Source organism: Neltuma alba, unplaced genomic scaffold (genome assembly GCF_004799145.2).
Source record: "Neltuma alba isolate B1F8T4 unplaced genomic scaffold, ASM479914v2 tig00000993_pilon, whole genome shotgun sequence".
Classification (NCBI taxonomy): domain Eukaryota; kingdom Viridiplantae; phylum Streptophyta; class Magnoliopsida; order Fabales; family Fabaceae; genus Neltuma; species Neltuma alba.
In genome coordinates, this window is record NW_021632286.1 from 42,724 (window position 1) to 61,490 (window position 18,767).

An 18,767-nucleotide genomic window follows, 5' to 3' on the forward strand; every position below is an offset into this window, starting at 1 on the left:
GTTTGAATCTCGGACGTTTCCTTCTATACCCGTTGCATTGTGAATGCTGTTAAGGCCCTCATATATTCGCTGCCAATGCTGGTATTTTTATTGATCTAATTCTTAATATAATTTTAATAGTTTAACCATCAACGTCACTTTGTGTATATATAAAACGTACAGGTTGAGAAAACAAAAATAAAGCAAGCTAAAGTATAGATTTGGTCCTTTAATTTTGTGCAAAGTTTTAATTTGGTCTTTTAATTTTAAAAAGTATACTTTTAGTCATTTAATCCTAATTTTTTTTTAAAAAATGATAACATTAAGGTGTTAAGTGTTGATAAAATGTTATCAAATATTAATATATTCAGTTTAATTTTCAAAACATCCATGATTTTTATAAAAAATATCATTAAAGCCTAATGATTTTAGGGTTAAAGGACCAAACATATGTTTTTTAAAGTTAAAGGACGAAATTGAAACCTTGTCCAAAATTAAATAACTAAATATATATTTTGGCCAAATAAAGTATGATTCTTTTCTGTTTCTTTTTTTTAACTTTTATACACTACACTATACAACGTATTCGTTATATTATTATAAGTTGTCGTATATAGTATGATTTCGAAAAAAATCATAATTATTTATAATGAATAAATATCTAATTTATGATTGAATATTTCCAGCTTTATTTTGAAAAAAAAATTAATCTAGTCCTTGATCTTTACAGGTGTCTTGTTAGTTTGTTTAACCCCGCGCCTATTATGACTCATCATCTTGAGATGCTTTTATCCATCTATTTTTGGTTATAGGCAAATATTAATTTTTTTTGGGCATAATAACGTATATTATTTCTAATAAATATTTTTTGTTGCACGACTGATGAGTATTGGGGGTTTTGATCCTAAATATTATACTAAAATTAAATGTGGTATAGATTCAATGTAATTTTATTTTATTATTTTATCATAACAAGTGTAAAATAAATATAATAGTTTAACTGTTACTCAATAAAAACATGAAATCTGAAGATTTTTCAAGTTTCTAAAATCAATCGGGACAATCATGATATCACAGCGAGGATGATGGGCATTGAATAAAAACAATGGGCCTGAATCAGGGCTTCATTACTTGCCAACTGGAACTAACTCTTCCAAATGTCGAAGCAGCCCATTTGGCCCAATCACTCTAATCTCCAAACATCTTCCAAAAAGGTCCAGTATTTTTGGAAGGACAACGACAGAAATGAGTCCTGAGCTAGCTTCCTTTTTAACGCCTTCCTACGTAACGCTAGTCCATTATACATGGGATGGGAGTGGGACCAGTGAGATGACAGGTCTCTTTCTCTTTTCTTTTTCTTTCTTTTTGTTTTTTTAGAAGCATTAACACGTCAACTGAAGGATTAACATGTCAACTGTTCTGCATAATAGATTATATTTTGAGACGTAACAAGTAATTTTGACTCCCTAATATGCCCGCTTGGTCTCATATTCAAAATTCAACAATGTAATTAAAAATTTAAAACAAATTATTCGGTTGGCTATCGCAATTTACAAGTCTAGGCGAAGACCTGGTGGGTGATGATGATGATGATTATTATTATACATGGAGTAGTGAAACATCGTGAAAAGCATCTCCATGAAATTAAGTCGGTGTTGGGTAAATATGGAGAGAAACTTAGCTCTGAGCCTAGCTACAAGGGACGATCCCATGTGGAGAGGGGGTTGACTTACCGTCGCATTCTGGAAGCTCTGGAAATGAGTTGTTTTAAATGACGCGAGTCATCATGTGATACTTGCAGTACAGCCTGCTCCATATTTTGTTAGTTGATGGATAAATATTTGGATATGAGATGCTTAAGCATGTCTCATTTACGCACCCTGTCTGTTGTTGAGTTTGTGTTTTAATTCCAGGCTTTTGTACGTTGCTTCAGAGAAGCTCAATCCGCAATTGTGGTCATTTCAGTTGAAATATATGTACACTATCCACTCATCGACTAAGCTGCAAACTAAAGCTGTGCTCACCTCTGATGAGCGCATGATCTTTTTTTCATCTGATGTATGCTTCAATCTTCTGCCACTAATATAAGTGATCGATGTTGCTTCCCAAGACTCTTAGAAGTCTGGACTGTGCTGGAAAGTTAACCCATTTCTTTTCTTTTCTTTTTCAAGCGAGGACTGTGACTTCCTTGGCATGCTGTTCATCCAGTGACTCTTTCATGAACCCCTATATAGATGTGCTTTTCTCATTTAGAAAATTACCAGGCTTGATTTGAGGAGTCATAACACTATAACAGGCTTAGGCTTACGGCTTTTCTGCAGTTTCTGTGCTCGAGTCAGGTTGCATTGAATTTTCTTTGAGCCGCATCAAACTTATAAGATTAAGGGCATACATGTAAATCCTAATATACTGCCTCCCTCCGATGTTAAATATAAAAACTAATTAATTAATTTGAGCAGATTAAAAAAATAAATTAAATTAGTTTTTGCAATAGATAGTCTTTCCTAAAATATCATTACTAATCAAGTTTATTGGCTAGAATTATTATTATTAGAAGGATTATTTTGGAAAAAATAAATAAATATGATAAACAAATTGAATTGGGGTCTTATATTTGGGATCATGATAAAAGTCAAATGAGGTATTATATTAAAAAAAAAAGTAGTATATACGAATTCAATTTGTATGAAATATTATGATTCTTTCTAATTAAACTGTCTCGACATATAGATGACCCAAAATTTCACTCTTCATCATTTTTAATTAGCTTTTGAAGAGAGGCAGAGGATAAAAGAGGCACCAACTACATTCATTGAAGAAATTAATGCTGTTACTTGAATCCCTCAACGACTCAACCACGACTTCGGTGCCAGCATTAACTAGTCTCCAGCACCCACTGATCATTAGTTCTATTTATACACCCAGATATAATTTTCACCCCGTTTTTCATCTTTTCAAAAGCCACCCGGTGATACTTCCTAACAGCAAACCCGAAGCCATGGCCAGTGAACGTGATCTTTTCTCCACTGAGATTGTAAACCGCGGAATCGAATCATCAGGACCCAATGCTGGCTCTCTGACGTTCTCGGTGAGGGTGAGGAGACGGCTGCCGGACTTTCTTCAGTCAGTAAACCTCAAATACGTGAAGCTGGGTTACCACTATCTGATAACCCATGGCATTTACTTGGTCACCATTCCTGTGCTTTTGCTGGTCTTCAGCGCCGAGGTCGGCAGCCTCAGCAAAGAAGAGCTATGGAAGAAGCTTTGGCAAGACGCCCGCTGCGACCTTGCCACTGTCCTCGCGTTCTCCGGCGTCTTCGTTTTCACCCTCTCCGTCTACTTCATGTCAAGGCCTCGCTCCATATATCTCATAGACTTTGCTTGCTACAAACCCAACGACGACCTCAAGGTGAATAACCACTCCTTATTTTCATTACTATGCTCTGATTTCTCCCAGTAATGCAGACAGTGATGGGGTTAAAAGCAACCCTTTAATATCCTCACACAAGCACATATATAGGTTAAGTTCATAAGCTGTATAGTTGAATTGTGTCGTATGTGTGCAGGTGTCGAGGGAGGAATTCATTGAGGTGGCAAGAAGATCAGGCAAGTTTGATGAGGAGAGTCTAGAGTTCCAGAAGAGGATGCTGATGTCGTCAGGGATCGGGGACGAGACTTACATCCCGAAGGAAGTGATCAGGTCAAGTGAAAGCAGCGCAACAATGAAGGAAGGTCGAGCTGAGGCGTCCATGGTTATGTTCGGGGCACTGGACGAGCTGTTCGAGAAAACCGGAGTTCGTCCTAAAGACGTGAGTGTTTTGGTAGTGAACTGCAGCATCTTCAACCCTACACCGTCGTTGTCGGCGATGATCATAAACCACTACAAGATGAGAGGAAACGTGTTGAGCTATAACCTTGGTGGGATGGGTTGCAGTGCTGGGATTATAGCAGTGGACTTAGCAAGAGACATGCTTCAATCCAACCCAAATAATTATGCCCTAGTGGTCAGCACCGAGATGGTGGGATTTAATTGGTACCAGGGCAAAGAAAGATCCATGCTCGTTCCAAACTGTTTCTTTCGTATGGGTTGCTCTGCTATTTTGCTCTCCAATCGTCGTCGTGACTATAGGCGTGCCAAGTACCGCCTCGAACATATTGTTCGCACTCATAAAGGTGCCGATGATCGCAGCTTCAGGTTCGTAATTCTAATTCTCTTGGCTCTTACTATTAATCTCCATTGCATATTCTGTTACATCAACTGTATATAATGACACGCTTTTCACGAAAGGAAGCAATTAAGTAGTTTCGGATTTCACTCTAATTTATGGTGGAACGGCATAAAGTAAAGTGTTGAGTGAAGAAAGAGAGAACAAAATGGACCAGTAACAATTACTAGGTATGAAGGTTTCGTGCGAACATGTGCATGGAAACCAGAAATAATTAAATAGAGTTCAATGCGTGGTGATATATCTAGCCCACCATAACTATAGCTTTCTCATGGACCATCTAAGAGACTTTTGGACCCTGGAGTAAAATTCCAATGACATCTTTCAAATTTGTTTGCATTCTTCTTTCTTGATCATTTACATCCCTAAAGGAACCATTGCAAATTTACCATAATAACAAGTATATTACGCTGGTTACTGTAGTTGTGTGTACCAAGAGGAGGATGCACAAAAATTCAAGGGGCTAAAGGTTAGCAAAAAGCTAATTGAGATTGGCGGAGATGCTCTGAAAACCAACATCACAACGCTAGGACCCCTGGTGCTACCCTTTTCTGAGCAGCTTCTCTTCTTTGGCACACTAGTATGGAGGTACTTATTTGGGGGTAATAATTCAGCATCATCACGGAAGCCATATATTCCAGACTACAAGCTGGCTTTTGAGCATTTCTGTGTGCATGCTGCGAGCAAGACCATTCTTGATGAGCTTCAGAGAAACCTGGAACTGAGTGACCACAACATGGAGGCCTCCAGGATGACTCTGAACCGCTTTGGCAACACATCCAGCAGCAGCATATGGTATGAGCTCGCTTACTTGGAGGCCAAGGAAAGGGTCAGAAGAGGAGACCGTGTCTGGCAACTTGCCTTTGGCTCTGGGTTCAAGTGCAACAGTGTGGTTTGGCGTTCCATGCGCCGAATCAAGAAGCCTTCTAACAACCCTTGGCTCGATTGCATCGACCGTTATCCCCTGTCTAACACACATCCTCGTTGAGCAACTGCAAGTACTATGATCTATCTATCAGTATTGGCAGTCATTCATTTTGTGGTTGATCTTAACTGTTGCATTTTCTACTTCGTTACTGTATACTACTACTGTGACATAGACCTGCTTGTTTCTCTGTCTCTGTTTGTAGTAGTTATCAAAGTTAAATGAAAGACTATATGAAGTCAATCCACCAATGTTGTCAGTGTCCCTGTCTTCACTATCAACATGAATTTTGAAACAAAACATAAATTCCTGAAGAATTCGAAGTTTTTGGTTTGCAGGTGAAAGTGTCGGACTGTATTTGACATGATTTAGACAGTCAGATCTAGTTCTATTTCAATAGCAAAAAAAGAATGAAAACCAATTTGATAGTTTAGCCATATGAGAAAATTTTGATTTAAAAAAAAATCAGAATATATTATCTGCCTATCTGAGCTCATGTGTAGACGCGGAAGAATCACCAGTCAACGTGTCCGTACGGATCTCAATATTAAATGTAGCGGAGGGCACCTCCCAACTGTGTGAGGTATGGATATGTTGATGGGGTATGTCTCAATGAATATGTAGCCCACCAATATAATGATATTCAACTATCTCCAACTTCTTCATAAATGAGAATTCAGTGCCCTTCGCGCGGCATTCACCTGTTAATGGCCTTGCTACTATCCATACATGACCAACAAACAAGTCTGAGGATTCCGTTGGCCGGGAAAAAAAAAAAAGGGGGTCTGAGGTTCCAAAACGTTTGCAACTCAGAGATCCATTGAATGATATCAGATTAGTAAAATTGAGCATTGAACCAAACATCTGTTAAAGACATGATTGGATCAAAACCTGTTCTCTTCGAACTTTTGGGTATATTTGATAGTGGATCACTAGCACATACTTATAGTATATATGCTGACCCGCCGTGCAACGCGGGGGTGTTTAAATATGTACTCCTTTGGTCCTATCTACAGGGCAAAGAGAGATTTTTTTGTGTCCTATTTATAAATTATTTTATTAAATTTTTACTGTGCATATACCATATTGTTTTTCATTTATTATAGTGTAGATAGTTATTATTTTTGAAAGGAGTATATATTAAATAGGGGTAAAATTGAAAAGTTACTATATTTTAATAAAGAGTTAATGTAATTTAAGGTTTTTCTGGGTCTGTGTGAAACATGTTAGAAGTGCTTCATAAATAGGACAGAAGAATATATAATATTTATATATGCGACACAGTGATTGTAGCGTTACAGTTCAGGAGAGACGATCATGTGTGACTGGTCCAAATACACGAGAGGCTTTCGACTATGATTGTCTTTATTGTTTTAGACGAATTAACCATGTTCACCCTTTTTTTTCCCTTCCCGTTTTCACTGTCAAAATGACAATTTCTACATAAACATAAGAAATGAAGAAGAAGGAGAAAAATTGATAAAAATGTTATTCTCCAGGTATTATATAAATGCGGCTTGCCTCAGTTTTCTGAGCCAGAGCAAACCTTATTCATAAGAGCCGGGGGGGGGGGGCTAGGAATAGCCAAAAACAATCCACTGAAATTTAACCCAGCATAAAAGGAAGGCTAATCCTTGCCATGCTAACAAATCTTCATCCAGAAATTAAGCCTTTGTCATGCTAGCCACTCTTCGCCCACACCTTCAAAATCGCCTATGTCCATGCTGTGTAATGTGTGTCCAAAGTCATGGAAAAGAAAATGATTAGTAGATGTTCAAAGTCCAGAACCAGAAAAAGGATATGGGAATAAAATAAACTCCTTTCTTTCATCAACATGGTTAGACTAAATAATTTTCAGTATTGAAGGTTCCTATTCTTCCCCTGAACCGTACTTCGCGCGCATTAAGATTACGAAAACTTGTGAAAGTCCATTTCAGGCCGAGAAAAAAGCCCATTCAAGACAGTGGAGCCCATTAAGCTATGTTGGGCTACACAAATTGTACCCAAATAAAATTGGAGCTCGTAAGCATACCATGCAGCCTGACGGTCACTGCTTCATTGAATCATTGTCAAATTAACATAATCCAGTTCAATGTTATGTGTTGTTAGTTCAGTTTCACCAGGCTGGGGGGGTTACTTCTATCTTAGACTCATTACCATACTAATACTTTCCGGCATTAAGGTCATCAGAAACCTATTTAGAATAAATCGGCCAATTCCTTTGAAGGAACGAAGGAAAAAAAATGAAACGGAGTCATGACTCATGAGAAACAAATCCTTACTACGTGAAGAAGAACAGACGAAAACTTCCTTTCCCTCAGCGCGCACCAACAAGAAATACTTCCTAATCAAATGTACGAATGCCAAAATCTGAGAGTTTGCATTAAACTTACCAAGGTAAAGTAGGATCTAAGACGGATTGCTCCGAGCACTGTTCAAAGCACCTCTCATTTGCATTCAACCAGTCTGGAAACTCCATGGGTCCATCAAAAATAGGGTGTGCGGCATCCTCTTCGGTGGCCAGATGTTCCACGTTCTTCATGAACTTGGGCCACAGTGCTGATGTGACCCAATTCATAGTGTCGTTCCATTCTGCTTGACATCGCTCTCCCCGCGATCCGATCTCCGCCATTCCTTCGTCGCCCATAGCTGTATGTTTACCTCCAGCAACCTGAGTGGCAGCAATGGAGTCAATAGCATCCGCCAGAGCAGAGGTTCCCTCTCCCTGTGATATTGCAACCGAAGGAACTTCCTGATCAGCTGACACAGAAAGTGAAGGAGAAGATGATGATGAAGATGAGTGCGAATAAAATGACGCGTTGTTGTTATCGACGTAAAGAGGAGCATCTAAGTTGACGAAATCCTGAAAATTGAGGTTCAATCCCAAAGGGCGATTAGGAAGGTTGTAACTGAGGTTTCCAGCCATTCGCGGTGGAGCAGCTGGGGAGGCGGGGGGCCAGTTCGGGGGATTTGGAAGAGACAGAGCAGGATGAGAGAAAGACGAAAAGGAAAAATCATCCACGAGATTCGAGAAATTGTTGGTGCATGATGGGTATATTCTGGGATTTCTCTGAGACATAATTCCTCCGTCTTGCGCAAAACACGGGTGTTGCGGTGGAAGGATGGGTACTGTCGGGTGCTGCTGCTGCTGTTTGGCTTCTTGTTGTGGGCGTTGGGTGGCTTGTTTCATGGAAGCTCTGTGAAATTTGAGGGCAGTAGCAATCTCCTTCCTAGCCTCTGCCATGTTCAGAAGCCTATCTTGGTAGGGCCTAGTGGGGTGGAGTCTCCTGCGAACTTGTCTTTTATGTGGTCGGCGGTGTGTGGATTTTTGAGTGGGTGAAGCATCTGAAACTTCGCCTTGTGTGGTAGAATTCGGAGGCGGGGAAAGGTCAGGGTGCATGGAGTCTTTTGATCTGGAGGGGGCTAACTGTTTCACCAGACTACGGATGCAGGTAGCAGAGAGATGAGGGTCCTGTTTAAGCTGACGACGGAGATTGTGGGATTGCATAGCTGGGTTAGAATCAAGCCGGAAAGACGATGGAGGAGCCATGGGATTCAGGATCTGTATCTAACTCTGCATCCACCGAATTGAGTCGAATGAGAAAGGAGGAGAATTCAAGGGGTTGTGCAGTCTTGTGCTACGAATCTGAGGGACAAAGCACAGAGCGGGGAAGGAGGCAGATATATAGGGATGAGATGAGCGTCATAAGTGGTTTTGTGGGGACAACCTGGGGCTTCGGAAACCTTTTGGAATTTTCCCTCTTTTGGCAAACTACGTTTGTTACCCTTTTAAGTAAACTAAATAAAATAAACCTCTCTCCTAGTTAGTCTCCTTTGACCTTTGTAAAAACCGACTTCTCTTGCCTCTGCAAATGTCATGCTTTTGGCGCTGCCCTCTGCAATAAGAACCACGGAACATTTGTTAATGTTTAAATTAATATTTTGATGTTATTGTTAGTTCTTATAACTTCATCAAATATTGACTTTGATTCCAATCTATGGATTTTTTTTTGTTTGAATTTAACCAATAATTCTTCTACTTTCAATGAGTTTTGATCTTCATCCTCATATTTAAACTCACGCCGAAATTTTATAAAATTAGAAGGACCAAAAACAAGATTATGATTAAATTGTAAAATGATATTAACCATAATATTTGTATATTTTTATTGTTTGACTATGTAGCCAAAACGAGCGGCAACAATAATGTCAGCTGAATGTGTTGGGCTTTATTGAGAGAGTTTGGAGCATTCATGGCGACGAATGCTGAAGACAGAAATACCCCATACCGCCCTCCTATTCCGCGTATTTTGATACCCGCTTGTTGCTTTTGCTCGCAGGATTTGTTTTGCGGTTTCACTGTTTTAATCAGAAACGCCTTCCATTTTAATTTCAGACACTTCAGCTATATCAGCTCTATATGCCATGTATTTGAAATCGAGGAAGAACAAAAACGTATGAAAACGGTCGTGTTTGGCTACCGCACAATATTTTGATTCAAAGCTAAAACCATCATCTAACAGAATATGTATGTACGTATATAACAGTAGATGTAAAAATATTCTGCGGCTGAGTTTGGCTTCTGGCATTTGCACCGCAAAAGGAACGCCTATGGCAATATAGACGCGTGACGAACCGACAAGTTGCGAGAACTTTAGCCTGTCCATATATCCCAGATGATGGAGTTTTGTAGATAAAATAATAACTTGCTGATCTTGAGATTCTTTGGCCGGGTTATATAGTTTGATTATTGATACACTCTTCATTTTCCATATATACGTCGTCTTGATTATCCCCCGCTCTGCCCAAATCCACATTTCGACGGTGACTTTTCACCCCACCGACTCTGTCTCATGTTTAGTATATAGAGTTATTTGACCAATTTGGATAGAGTAAGAAAATTAGTTAAATTGGTTATTTGTAATAAATAGGTATTGTCTTTCCTTGCTAATCAATTGTATTGGCTAAAATTACCATCACTACAGGGATTACCTTGAAAAAAAATAAATAAATATAAGAGACAAAGTGGATTAAGGTCTTATATGTAAAATCAAAATAAAAATTTAACGGGATCTTATATTAAGGACGGGAGGTAGTATTTTAAAAGAAAACACGGCATCAAATATATTGCAATTTGCCAACAGCAAAAGCAACTGAGCTTTCAAACCCACATTTAAAGAAACGTAAGGAAGCCAGTGTATAAATAAATAAAAGATTGAAGGGCAGCTATATTTTTTTGCGGCATTAGTTTTGGAGAGGTCTTAGCTATATTTAAGACCTCTCATATATGCACATCACATGCATATATGAGAGGTCTTAGCCATCCAAATAGTAAGGTCGCTTTCGCCTATAAAGTGGCCATGCCCCTTCTGATCACTATGCCATATCCTCATTACGCCCAGCCGCACGCATCCTCTCTTGTAAGACGGTCAGCCTCTCTCAGGGATACACCGCCCTCATCTCATAGCCGTCACACCCCCCCCCTTTTCTTTCTCTTTCTTTCCATTAAATAAATAAATAAAAGAAAATCTTTATTCGTGTTTTTGAATCGCAACTTGGAACCAACCAGAACCGTCCGGTCCACAAAAACCAATACTTAAAGTCATGGGACACCAGTTTTAACGATTGAAGGTACTTTCCCTTCTTCCTCTGATCATCACTTTCTGTTTTCATTGCTCACTCCCTCTTTTATATTCCACCAACGGGTAATGTGCGCCCACACCAATTCCATTACGTACGTGCGAGTGATTCATTGTATACTCTGATGATTTTCTCAACAACCCCCCCTTCTTTATTGCAATCACCAAATTTTATGATTTTTGATTACGTTGGCATCTGATTGACAATAAAGTCATCACTTGCCCCATATATATATATATATATATATATATATATATATCTTACGCCTTCATGCGCTGAGTTTATAGGCGACTTTCACGCCCTCCTCTCTGCTGATCAAATTGAGCTATCTTCAATAATTTATTCAAATTAAATCAATCTCACAATACGATTGAGTGTCTCCTGTCTAAAATAAAAAATTATGTTCGTTTAAGGTGAGGCAAGTAATATTTTTGACCAACAAAAAAGGCGAGGCATGTAATATAATTTAGTAAAAAAAAAGTTATAATTATTGAGTTGACGGTTCATGAATTGTTGGATGAATGAAAATAAAATATATTAAAATAGAAGAAAGGTTTGGGTAATAACCTAACATTTAATTTGATAAGACGGATTAATACGGATTTTAGGAATAAAGAGATAGAAAAAAAAAAAAGAGAAGAAGGTGACGTCAGCATGTTTTGACGGGATCTGAAGCTGCGTGCCCGCGTCAACCTTTTCCTATTTTGCTTTGTCCTCATGCGCAACTTCCTTAACAGAAAATAAATATGGGAACATCTTTTAAGACCTACTAAAACTCCTTAATATTTTTTTTTGCCATTAAAAAACTCCTTAATATTAATGATATGGGTATCATACTTTCATTTGCCATCTAAATAATTAATTTAATTTAATTTATGGGAATTTAAATTTTAATTTTAAAATACATATTGATAACCGAAAAAATAGTAAGATTATAAATACTTAACTACCAACAGAAAATACATATTAAAAATACTTATTCATTATAAATAACTAATTTAATTAATTTTTTTAATTTACTTAAATTATTCATCTACCCACAGAGTTATTGTAATCAAATTCAAATCCGGCGAAGGCGCGAGCTACTGTAGCTCTGTTCTGTTCGCACTTTCTCCTCTTTTTCTGTTTTTCCCTACGCTAAACGTGCATGGATTTTTTGATTCTTTCCAGAGAACTGTGCCCGCACTGCACTCAAATTCTTTCCGATCGCATCCGTTCTATCAGCCCAGGCGAAAAAAAACCACTTTACTCACAATATCAAAGGGCGTTCTCATGTTTTACTCCGATTGGCTTTTTGTTTGTTCTCGGTTTGTTAGACCTCTCAGGGCTTGACTATTCACAATCAATGTGTTTTCTCTGTCGCTGAAGCTCGTGGCTTTAAAATACTGCAACTTGTTTTTTTATTCGTTTACATGTACTATGACGCTTTGATTGTTCACCTAGTTGATGTCTTTGTTTCCTACAACCCGTAGAGTCTAATGGTGATACTCCCAGTGAATTCTAATGATGCGCGATCACATGAAACGACAGAAAATCATCGCGATGGTTGTGATGCGAATTCTACCGGGAGTCGGGAAGATGAAGAGAAAACAAATCACTCGGATGAAGTATATGAGACGTCTGAATCTCAACTTGTGTCGGGAACTTCTACAGAGGAAGTAGCTTGTGATTGCTATTCACCTTCATCAGAGAACCCGACTTCGCGTACGTCTTGGGCGAACATGACACAGGAGGATGAATTTGGGGACGAAGAAAATAAAGCGAATAATTTTAGTCCTTCGGTGACAGTAGAAATCCCTCGATCAGAAGCCTAAGTTGTCTCAAGAGCAGCGAGAGTACATCAGATTTATGAATATCAGGAGCAAGAAAGATTTCGCATGCTTTGAGAGAGCAAAAGGAAAAATGGTGAACATTCTTCAAGGGCTCGAACTTCATGAGGGTACTTTCAGTGCTGCTGAGCAGATCAGTATAGTCAATTACGTTACTTCACTGCAGGAGATGGGTAAAAATGGTGAACTGCAAGGTTTGTTGTCTGCTCCTTCTAACAAATTAATCCGTGTCCTTTTTTTTTTTGGTAGATAATCCGTGTCTTTTTAATTAATTACATGTGAAATCTTTACGAGTATTACATTGAATAATGAATCCAATTATCTATACATTGCATTCCTCAGGGTTTTAAGAACTGAATGTTAGTTTTCGTTTATTAGAATTGAATATCATTTCTGAGGGACCACATAATGATCCTTCTTCCAAACTCTTGCAGGTCGGACGTATTCGGCTCTCCATAAGTGGATGAGAGGCAAGGGACGTCAAACTATCCAATTTGGATGCTGTTACAATTATGCAGTGGTCAGTATATCTCTTATGCTGCCTTTACTTTTATTACAAAATCATATATTGACGTCTTCATTTCGAAGGTTCATATATATACTTGGGCGAATCCATTGATGAATTTGATAGTGCTCTGGAATTCATAATGTTGCAATGCGACATTCTTTGCACTATTCACGGGATAAAGACGGTAACCCACTGGGCATTCTTCCTGAAGTGACAGTAGATCCCTTGCCTGATCTTTTCGAGGTTATGATTCGGCGGCTGATAAGGTGGCATGTGCTTCCTCCCACATGTGTGCCAGATAGTTGCATTGTAAACATTTATGAAGAAGGAGACTGCATACCTCCACACATCGACAACCATGATTTTGTTCGACCATTTTGCACCGTCTCATTTCTCTCTCAGTGCAACATACTTTTTGGATCAAATTTAAAGGTTGTTAGTCCTGGCGAAGTTGATGGCTCATTTGCTATCCCTTTGCCTGTGGGGTAAGTGTGTAGATTTGTTTTTGGTTATGTTGAATTCTCCATCAGTTAAAAACTGCGACGGAGGATTTAAAATCTTATAAAGGGCATCTATTTTTTTTTTCCTCTCTCCAGATCCGTACTTGTGCTGAATGGAAAAGGAGTTGATATAGCCAAGCACTGCGTGCCCGCAGTTCGATCAAAAAGGTAGTACTTGACGAAATGGAATTCCCTCAACGATTATGTAGGGCGCCGGCATCAATTTCTCATCATATATGGACACACTAATCCTTGTTATAATTCACTAGGATATCGATCCCGTTTAGAAAGATGGGTGCATCCAAACGGTCTGCAGGATATGTTGCAGAACCTGACTTGCAGGGGATCAAACCATTGGCTTATGAAGTGGACAGGGAAAAGAAGTCAGATGAGCCGAAGGATAATGGTTATGCGAAGAGACAGCGACACGAGAGACAGAGTGGGATGGATAGAAATTAGTTATTCGGAGGCTCGCGAGACCCGATATAGGTGGGGCGGGGTTAAGGAGGCAAATGGATATGCTCTTGTATAAGAGACAACATTTGCACACTCAAGAAGCTCTCCTGGTTCTGGGTGCTGTGGAGGGAAATATTCGGGTGGTAATTAAATTTGTAGTGAATTCAGCTCACGGAGTTTGTAGTCACAACTCACAAGAGGTAGGACACCCCCCCAAAAAAAAGTATAGTTTTTTATTGTAAGACATACAGAGTTCTAAATTATCTAATATCAGTCCTGACATGATGATTTTTGTTGGCTGTAAAATAGGTATGATGAATGTTTCGTCTTGTAGCACCTTTTAGTTTCGGCTTTTATTGCTTAATACACCTTATAACAATTATTTAACAATTGTTGGAAATTTAAACCTCTAATGATACTTTCTGATTTCTCAATAATACTTTAAAGCAAATAAAGTTCCAAAAATTAATACGGTTTATTTATAAATTATTTTCAGCACTTTTTATCAGAAAAAATTTAAAATTCTTTAATTTTATCTAAAAATTAAAATAGTTTCCTATAGTTTACTCATATTAAATATTTTTTGCCAGCTTACTCATCTTAAATATATATCTTAGAAAAAGTTTTCTATTTTTCTACGTCACTATTGAATAGGATAAAAAGGGTAAATTATAATAAATAATTGATGTACGTCCATGTGAAAAGGATCACAAAAGTACAAGGCCTCCCTTCCAAATACCTCGCAGGTACGATTGAAGAAAGCATTATTTAATTCTTGAAAACGGTTTAGAAATATTTACTTTTCTAATTTTAGTTAAGAATTTTATTGTGCACAAAAATTTAGGATATATTTTTCTCTCATAAAACTGATGCGCTTTTTTTTAAAACATAGTTCAAAAAATGAGGCACATTATTTGTTACTTAGACAAAGTGTTATAATATAAATTACACTACCCTTATATTTAAGATTGGAGTAGTATTATTTAGAGTTTTATCACACAATCGCCTTAAAATATTATTCCTATTGTCATTAATCAGATTGAAAGAAAACATGCACGATATTACAAAAAATGGAGAATAATCAAAGAAAAGATCCCAAAGCAAGGCATCCATCTTGCTGTCGGTCATACAGAAGCCTCTATTCTGGGCTCAAATGAGAAGGCCGACATGAACTCCATGATTTCACCATTTATGGAGCATCTTGGTAGTTCCACCCATGTTTTGCTCGCCAAATCATACAGCACATAAGTATATAGATCCGAGGAGTTCAGGCATATAAATATCCGACCGCCGGCTCCGACACAGTTAATGTCAGCCTTCTTGCCATACCACTCATTGGACATTGCCGGAGGCATTGCAGCAATCTGGTGCCAATGTTGATTGGCCTCGTCATACTTCCACACCCTAAGACTCTCACTCTCCAAGGATTCTGATAATACAACAACTAGCATCTCACCATTGCACTCCACGACATCAATGGAGTACTCACAGAAGACAGGTAACAACCTGGGATACTCGGAAAAGCACTTGTTTGTCAAATTGCAGGCTACTATTGTCCCGAAAGAGCTAAGAAAATAGACTACTTCCTGACCATCTTTGTTAGTTATAATTGACGAGTATTGCTTGAATGGGCTTCTTTCTAATTGCATACCACTCGCCACCACATATCCAGCCTTGCTTACAAAGTAAGCGACATTGTCATGGGTTGAGTCAGATTCTGGAAAAGAATCATCGACCTTTTTCCTCAATGCAGTCTCATCTTTCCAGCAACCAGAGACTGAATTTGAATCATACACCATAAACGAAAGATTTGGAAGCTCACCATGGATTAACACGATCTTGTAGGAGGTGAAAGTTGCACTCATCACAATGGCATTTAAAGATTGATTCTGAGGGGTTATGTGCAATGGAGGTAGGTCCTTACAAGATTTTGTCAAGGGATTGCACACAATGAAGTCTCCTGATAATTTACGGTAACAAATCAAGCCACCGGAGGATGCAACTGGCATGCAACTTCGATTAGAATCTTCAAGTAGAAGATTTGGATAATTGAGCCTTTTCCAACTGTTTTCGGCAGACTCGTAGATGACAGATTGGTTGAGTTGGGTGAAACCATCAAAAACCAAGGATTTCTTGACGGAACGAGAGAGCAGGCAAGCTTAAAGCTTGCAGAAAAAGCAACCGATCTCCATCTTTTTGACACAGAAATAAGGTGAAAAAATGTGGAAGTTGGTAGCCGTGAAAGAACCCTTTCAAAGAGGTCTTCAGGAAGGTCGTCCAGAGAAAAACTGTTGGAGAGGGGATCATCATCACACTCTGGTGACTTTCTCTTCAAACTTATCCTGGTATCAGGCTTATCACTGCGTTCCATTAGGCCAGGAGTTTGGGTAAAACTGCAGTAACAAAGGCAGCAAGACGTTATCAAGCAATTAACTTTTCCATTTCAAAAGCATGCACTAAACATAGAAAGCAGCAACATGAAACTGAATGGAGACTTTCAAACGGAACCTAGAGACACATCTATAAACTCTCAATGATTGTTGAATATTGCAAGCGTCAATGAATTCAAGCTACAGAAACCAAAATCTGGCATAATGTCATTGAAAAGATTTCCTTTATTCACATACATGAAGCTCGAAACTTGAGATGCTACCAGGCTTCCCAAGTCTCATCCCAACTACAAAACAAACAATCAATTTCAGGAATCATATATTTTACCTTTTAAACCCCTTCCGCCCCCCCCCCCAAAAAAAAAAAAAAACCCTTCCTTCACATCATAATACAAATGTATGCATGCAATCAAGCAAAGATATAAAAGAAATAATCTTGAAGTCGAATCAAAACCTTTGCACCAGGAGTAGATGAGAACAATGCTCAGAAAGACTGACGTGTAGTAAAGCCAGAGTCACAAACTTTCTTACTGGACGAGTAAAATGATGAATGATAATAGGCCATAAATTATCTGTAGAGACGACACAGTAATATAATAAATGAAGGGTAATGTACCTGATTGAATCGAGAGTTTAAAAACAAACAGCTATGCTTTGTTAAGTAGAAGACACAGTGAGAAATTTAGTGATATTCCTTTTAATATGGGAGCTAGAAGGGAAGTTGAAGTGGGGGACAGAAAATCAGAAAAAGGGAAAAAGAGAAAGCTAGCTTAGGGACAAGCGATAGGAAGCTTCCTGGGTGAGTGGGTAGATCTTTATTTTTATAATGTCAGTTGTAAAAATGCGATTTTCACATAAAATGAGATTTACGATTGAGAAAGGGAAGCACTTGACTCTGCGCTCAAAAACCCTCTAAAGCTTGGACTTTGGCCCCAGGTGACTTTAATCGTCTCTGTAAGGCAGCCCAAAAGAAAAATAAAGAGGGACCACAGAGTTTTAAAGTTGCTCCATTCGCTTTAATCCACGCATGTCAAAGCTCGAAGGGTGTGTCGCGTCATGGGGGTGGTTTGTTGTTGCTGACCTTCCCAAAGCGAAAAAGCAAGCCCTAGCCCCTTATTTCCGGTGCCTTGGCAGTTTGGCTCCTCGGTAGGGAATCTTTGTCTTCTGCCGCTTGCTCTGTAACTCTACAAATACATTCTCAGAGTTCTGCCAACGAGCCAAGCATGTTTAAGAAGAGATTAGATTAAACTAATGGGGAGAAAATTATACGTGGGATAGCAAAAGCCGTTATTTACGATCTTTTCCATCTCCCTCTCATTTTTTCACCTTTTTTTTTTCGTCCGCCTATGCTCGTGTGCTTTCAGGCGAAGCAGATGCTCACACACTCAAAAGCCAGGAGGGACCCCGATGCTCCGCTCTCGATCTGCACGAACGTGAGATACCTCTGCCTATAAAATTCACAAGCCTCTAAACGACATTCTTGTTTTTGGGGCTAAACGCCTCCAAATGACTTGGTTTTCAAGCATGTCACTATTATAATTAATCACATTTCTCCCTTTCCCATGAGCGGGTAATATCAACGAAATTTATTTTCCCTCATGACTCATAAATGAATATTTTTATTCAAATGCAATGCTTAAGTACGATTCAAATTTCATATACCTAAGCTTAAATTCTCGAAGAAACGAGCTTCGCTTGTTATAAATTTATTTTTCTCACACTTCTCCATTCTTCTTCTAATTCATATAAAAGTAATTAATCCAGAATTATTTTTTTCCCTTCAAAGATCGTAACGAGTAAAAATTTAAAAGCAGAGAGAAAATAGAATAATGAAGAAAAGACCATATTACAATTATTATTATTTGTAATTCGATTGGTTTTCATGGCCAAAAGTGTATGCTCAACGAAAAATTTACAATTTGATTTGATTAATGCAAAGATTTTCTCCTCACCTTTGTTCATCACTTTTTTTTTGGAATAGTGAATAGAGTATTAATTGAGATAGAATGATTACGCTTACTGCCCTGGCCGTCAGTAAATATGATGTCAAGTAAACGAACACAGCTTTGGATGGAAAAAGATTTGGGTGTGCAAAGACATGTTTTCTGCAATTTCGTTTGCAATGTGACCTTTGTATGATCATCCAAAAAAAATAAAATTGCAAGAACAATTTCCCCCGACTTTCCCGCCAAATATGAGAATTTATATTCCATTATTATTCGAAGCCTATCATCTCCAAAGACAATGCAATATTTGTCACGTTAGGGAAAGAAAACGAGAAAGGAATTGAACATTGTCACTATGGTCAAATTAA

At 38.4% G+C, this 18,767-nt stretch overlaps 2 protein-coding genes and 2 pseudogenes across 2 annotated transcripts; 2 read left to right on the forward strand and 2 right to left on the reverse strand.

Moving 5' to 3' along the window:
* The first annotated feature begins 2,939 nt into the window (after positions 1–2,939).
* On the forward strand, positions 2,940–5,474 carry LOC114749698 (3-ketoacyl-CoA synthase 10-like). Its single transcript, XM_028938243.1, has 3 exons — positions 2,940–3,388; positions 3,546–4,174; positions 4,629–5,474. The coding sequence occupies exons 1-3, from the start codon at positions 2,978–2,980 to the stop codon at positions 5,191–5,193; spliced, it is 1,605 nt and encodes a 534-aa protein (XP_028794076.1). The 5' UTR covers positions 2,940–2,977; the 3' UTR covers positions 5,194–5,474.
* A 2,194-nt stretch (positions 5,475–7,668) lies between these two features.
* On the reverse strand, positions 7,669–8,680 carry LOC114749706 (uncharacterized). The gene is made up of 2 exons (XM_028938253.1): positions 7,802–8,680; positions 7,669–7,689 (listed from the first exon to the last, which is right to left on the reverse strand). Exons 1-2 carry the CDS (start codon positions 8,678–8,680, stop codon positions 7,669–7,671), a joined length of 900 nt encoding a protein of 299 aa, XP_028794086.1.
* A 3,568-nt stretch (positions 8,681–12,248) lies between these two features.
* LOC114749716 (RNA demethylase ALKBH9B-like) lies at positions 12,249–14,066 on the forward strand (annotated as a pseudogene).
* A 1,068-nt stretch (positions 14,067–15,134) lies between these two features.
* Positions 15,135–17,076, reverse strand: LOC114749661 (F-box only protein 13-like; annotated as a pseudogene).
* Positions 17,077–18,767: the final 1,691 nt, after the last annotated feature.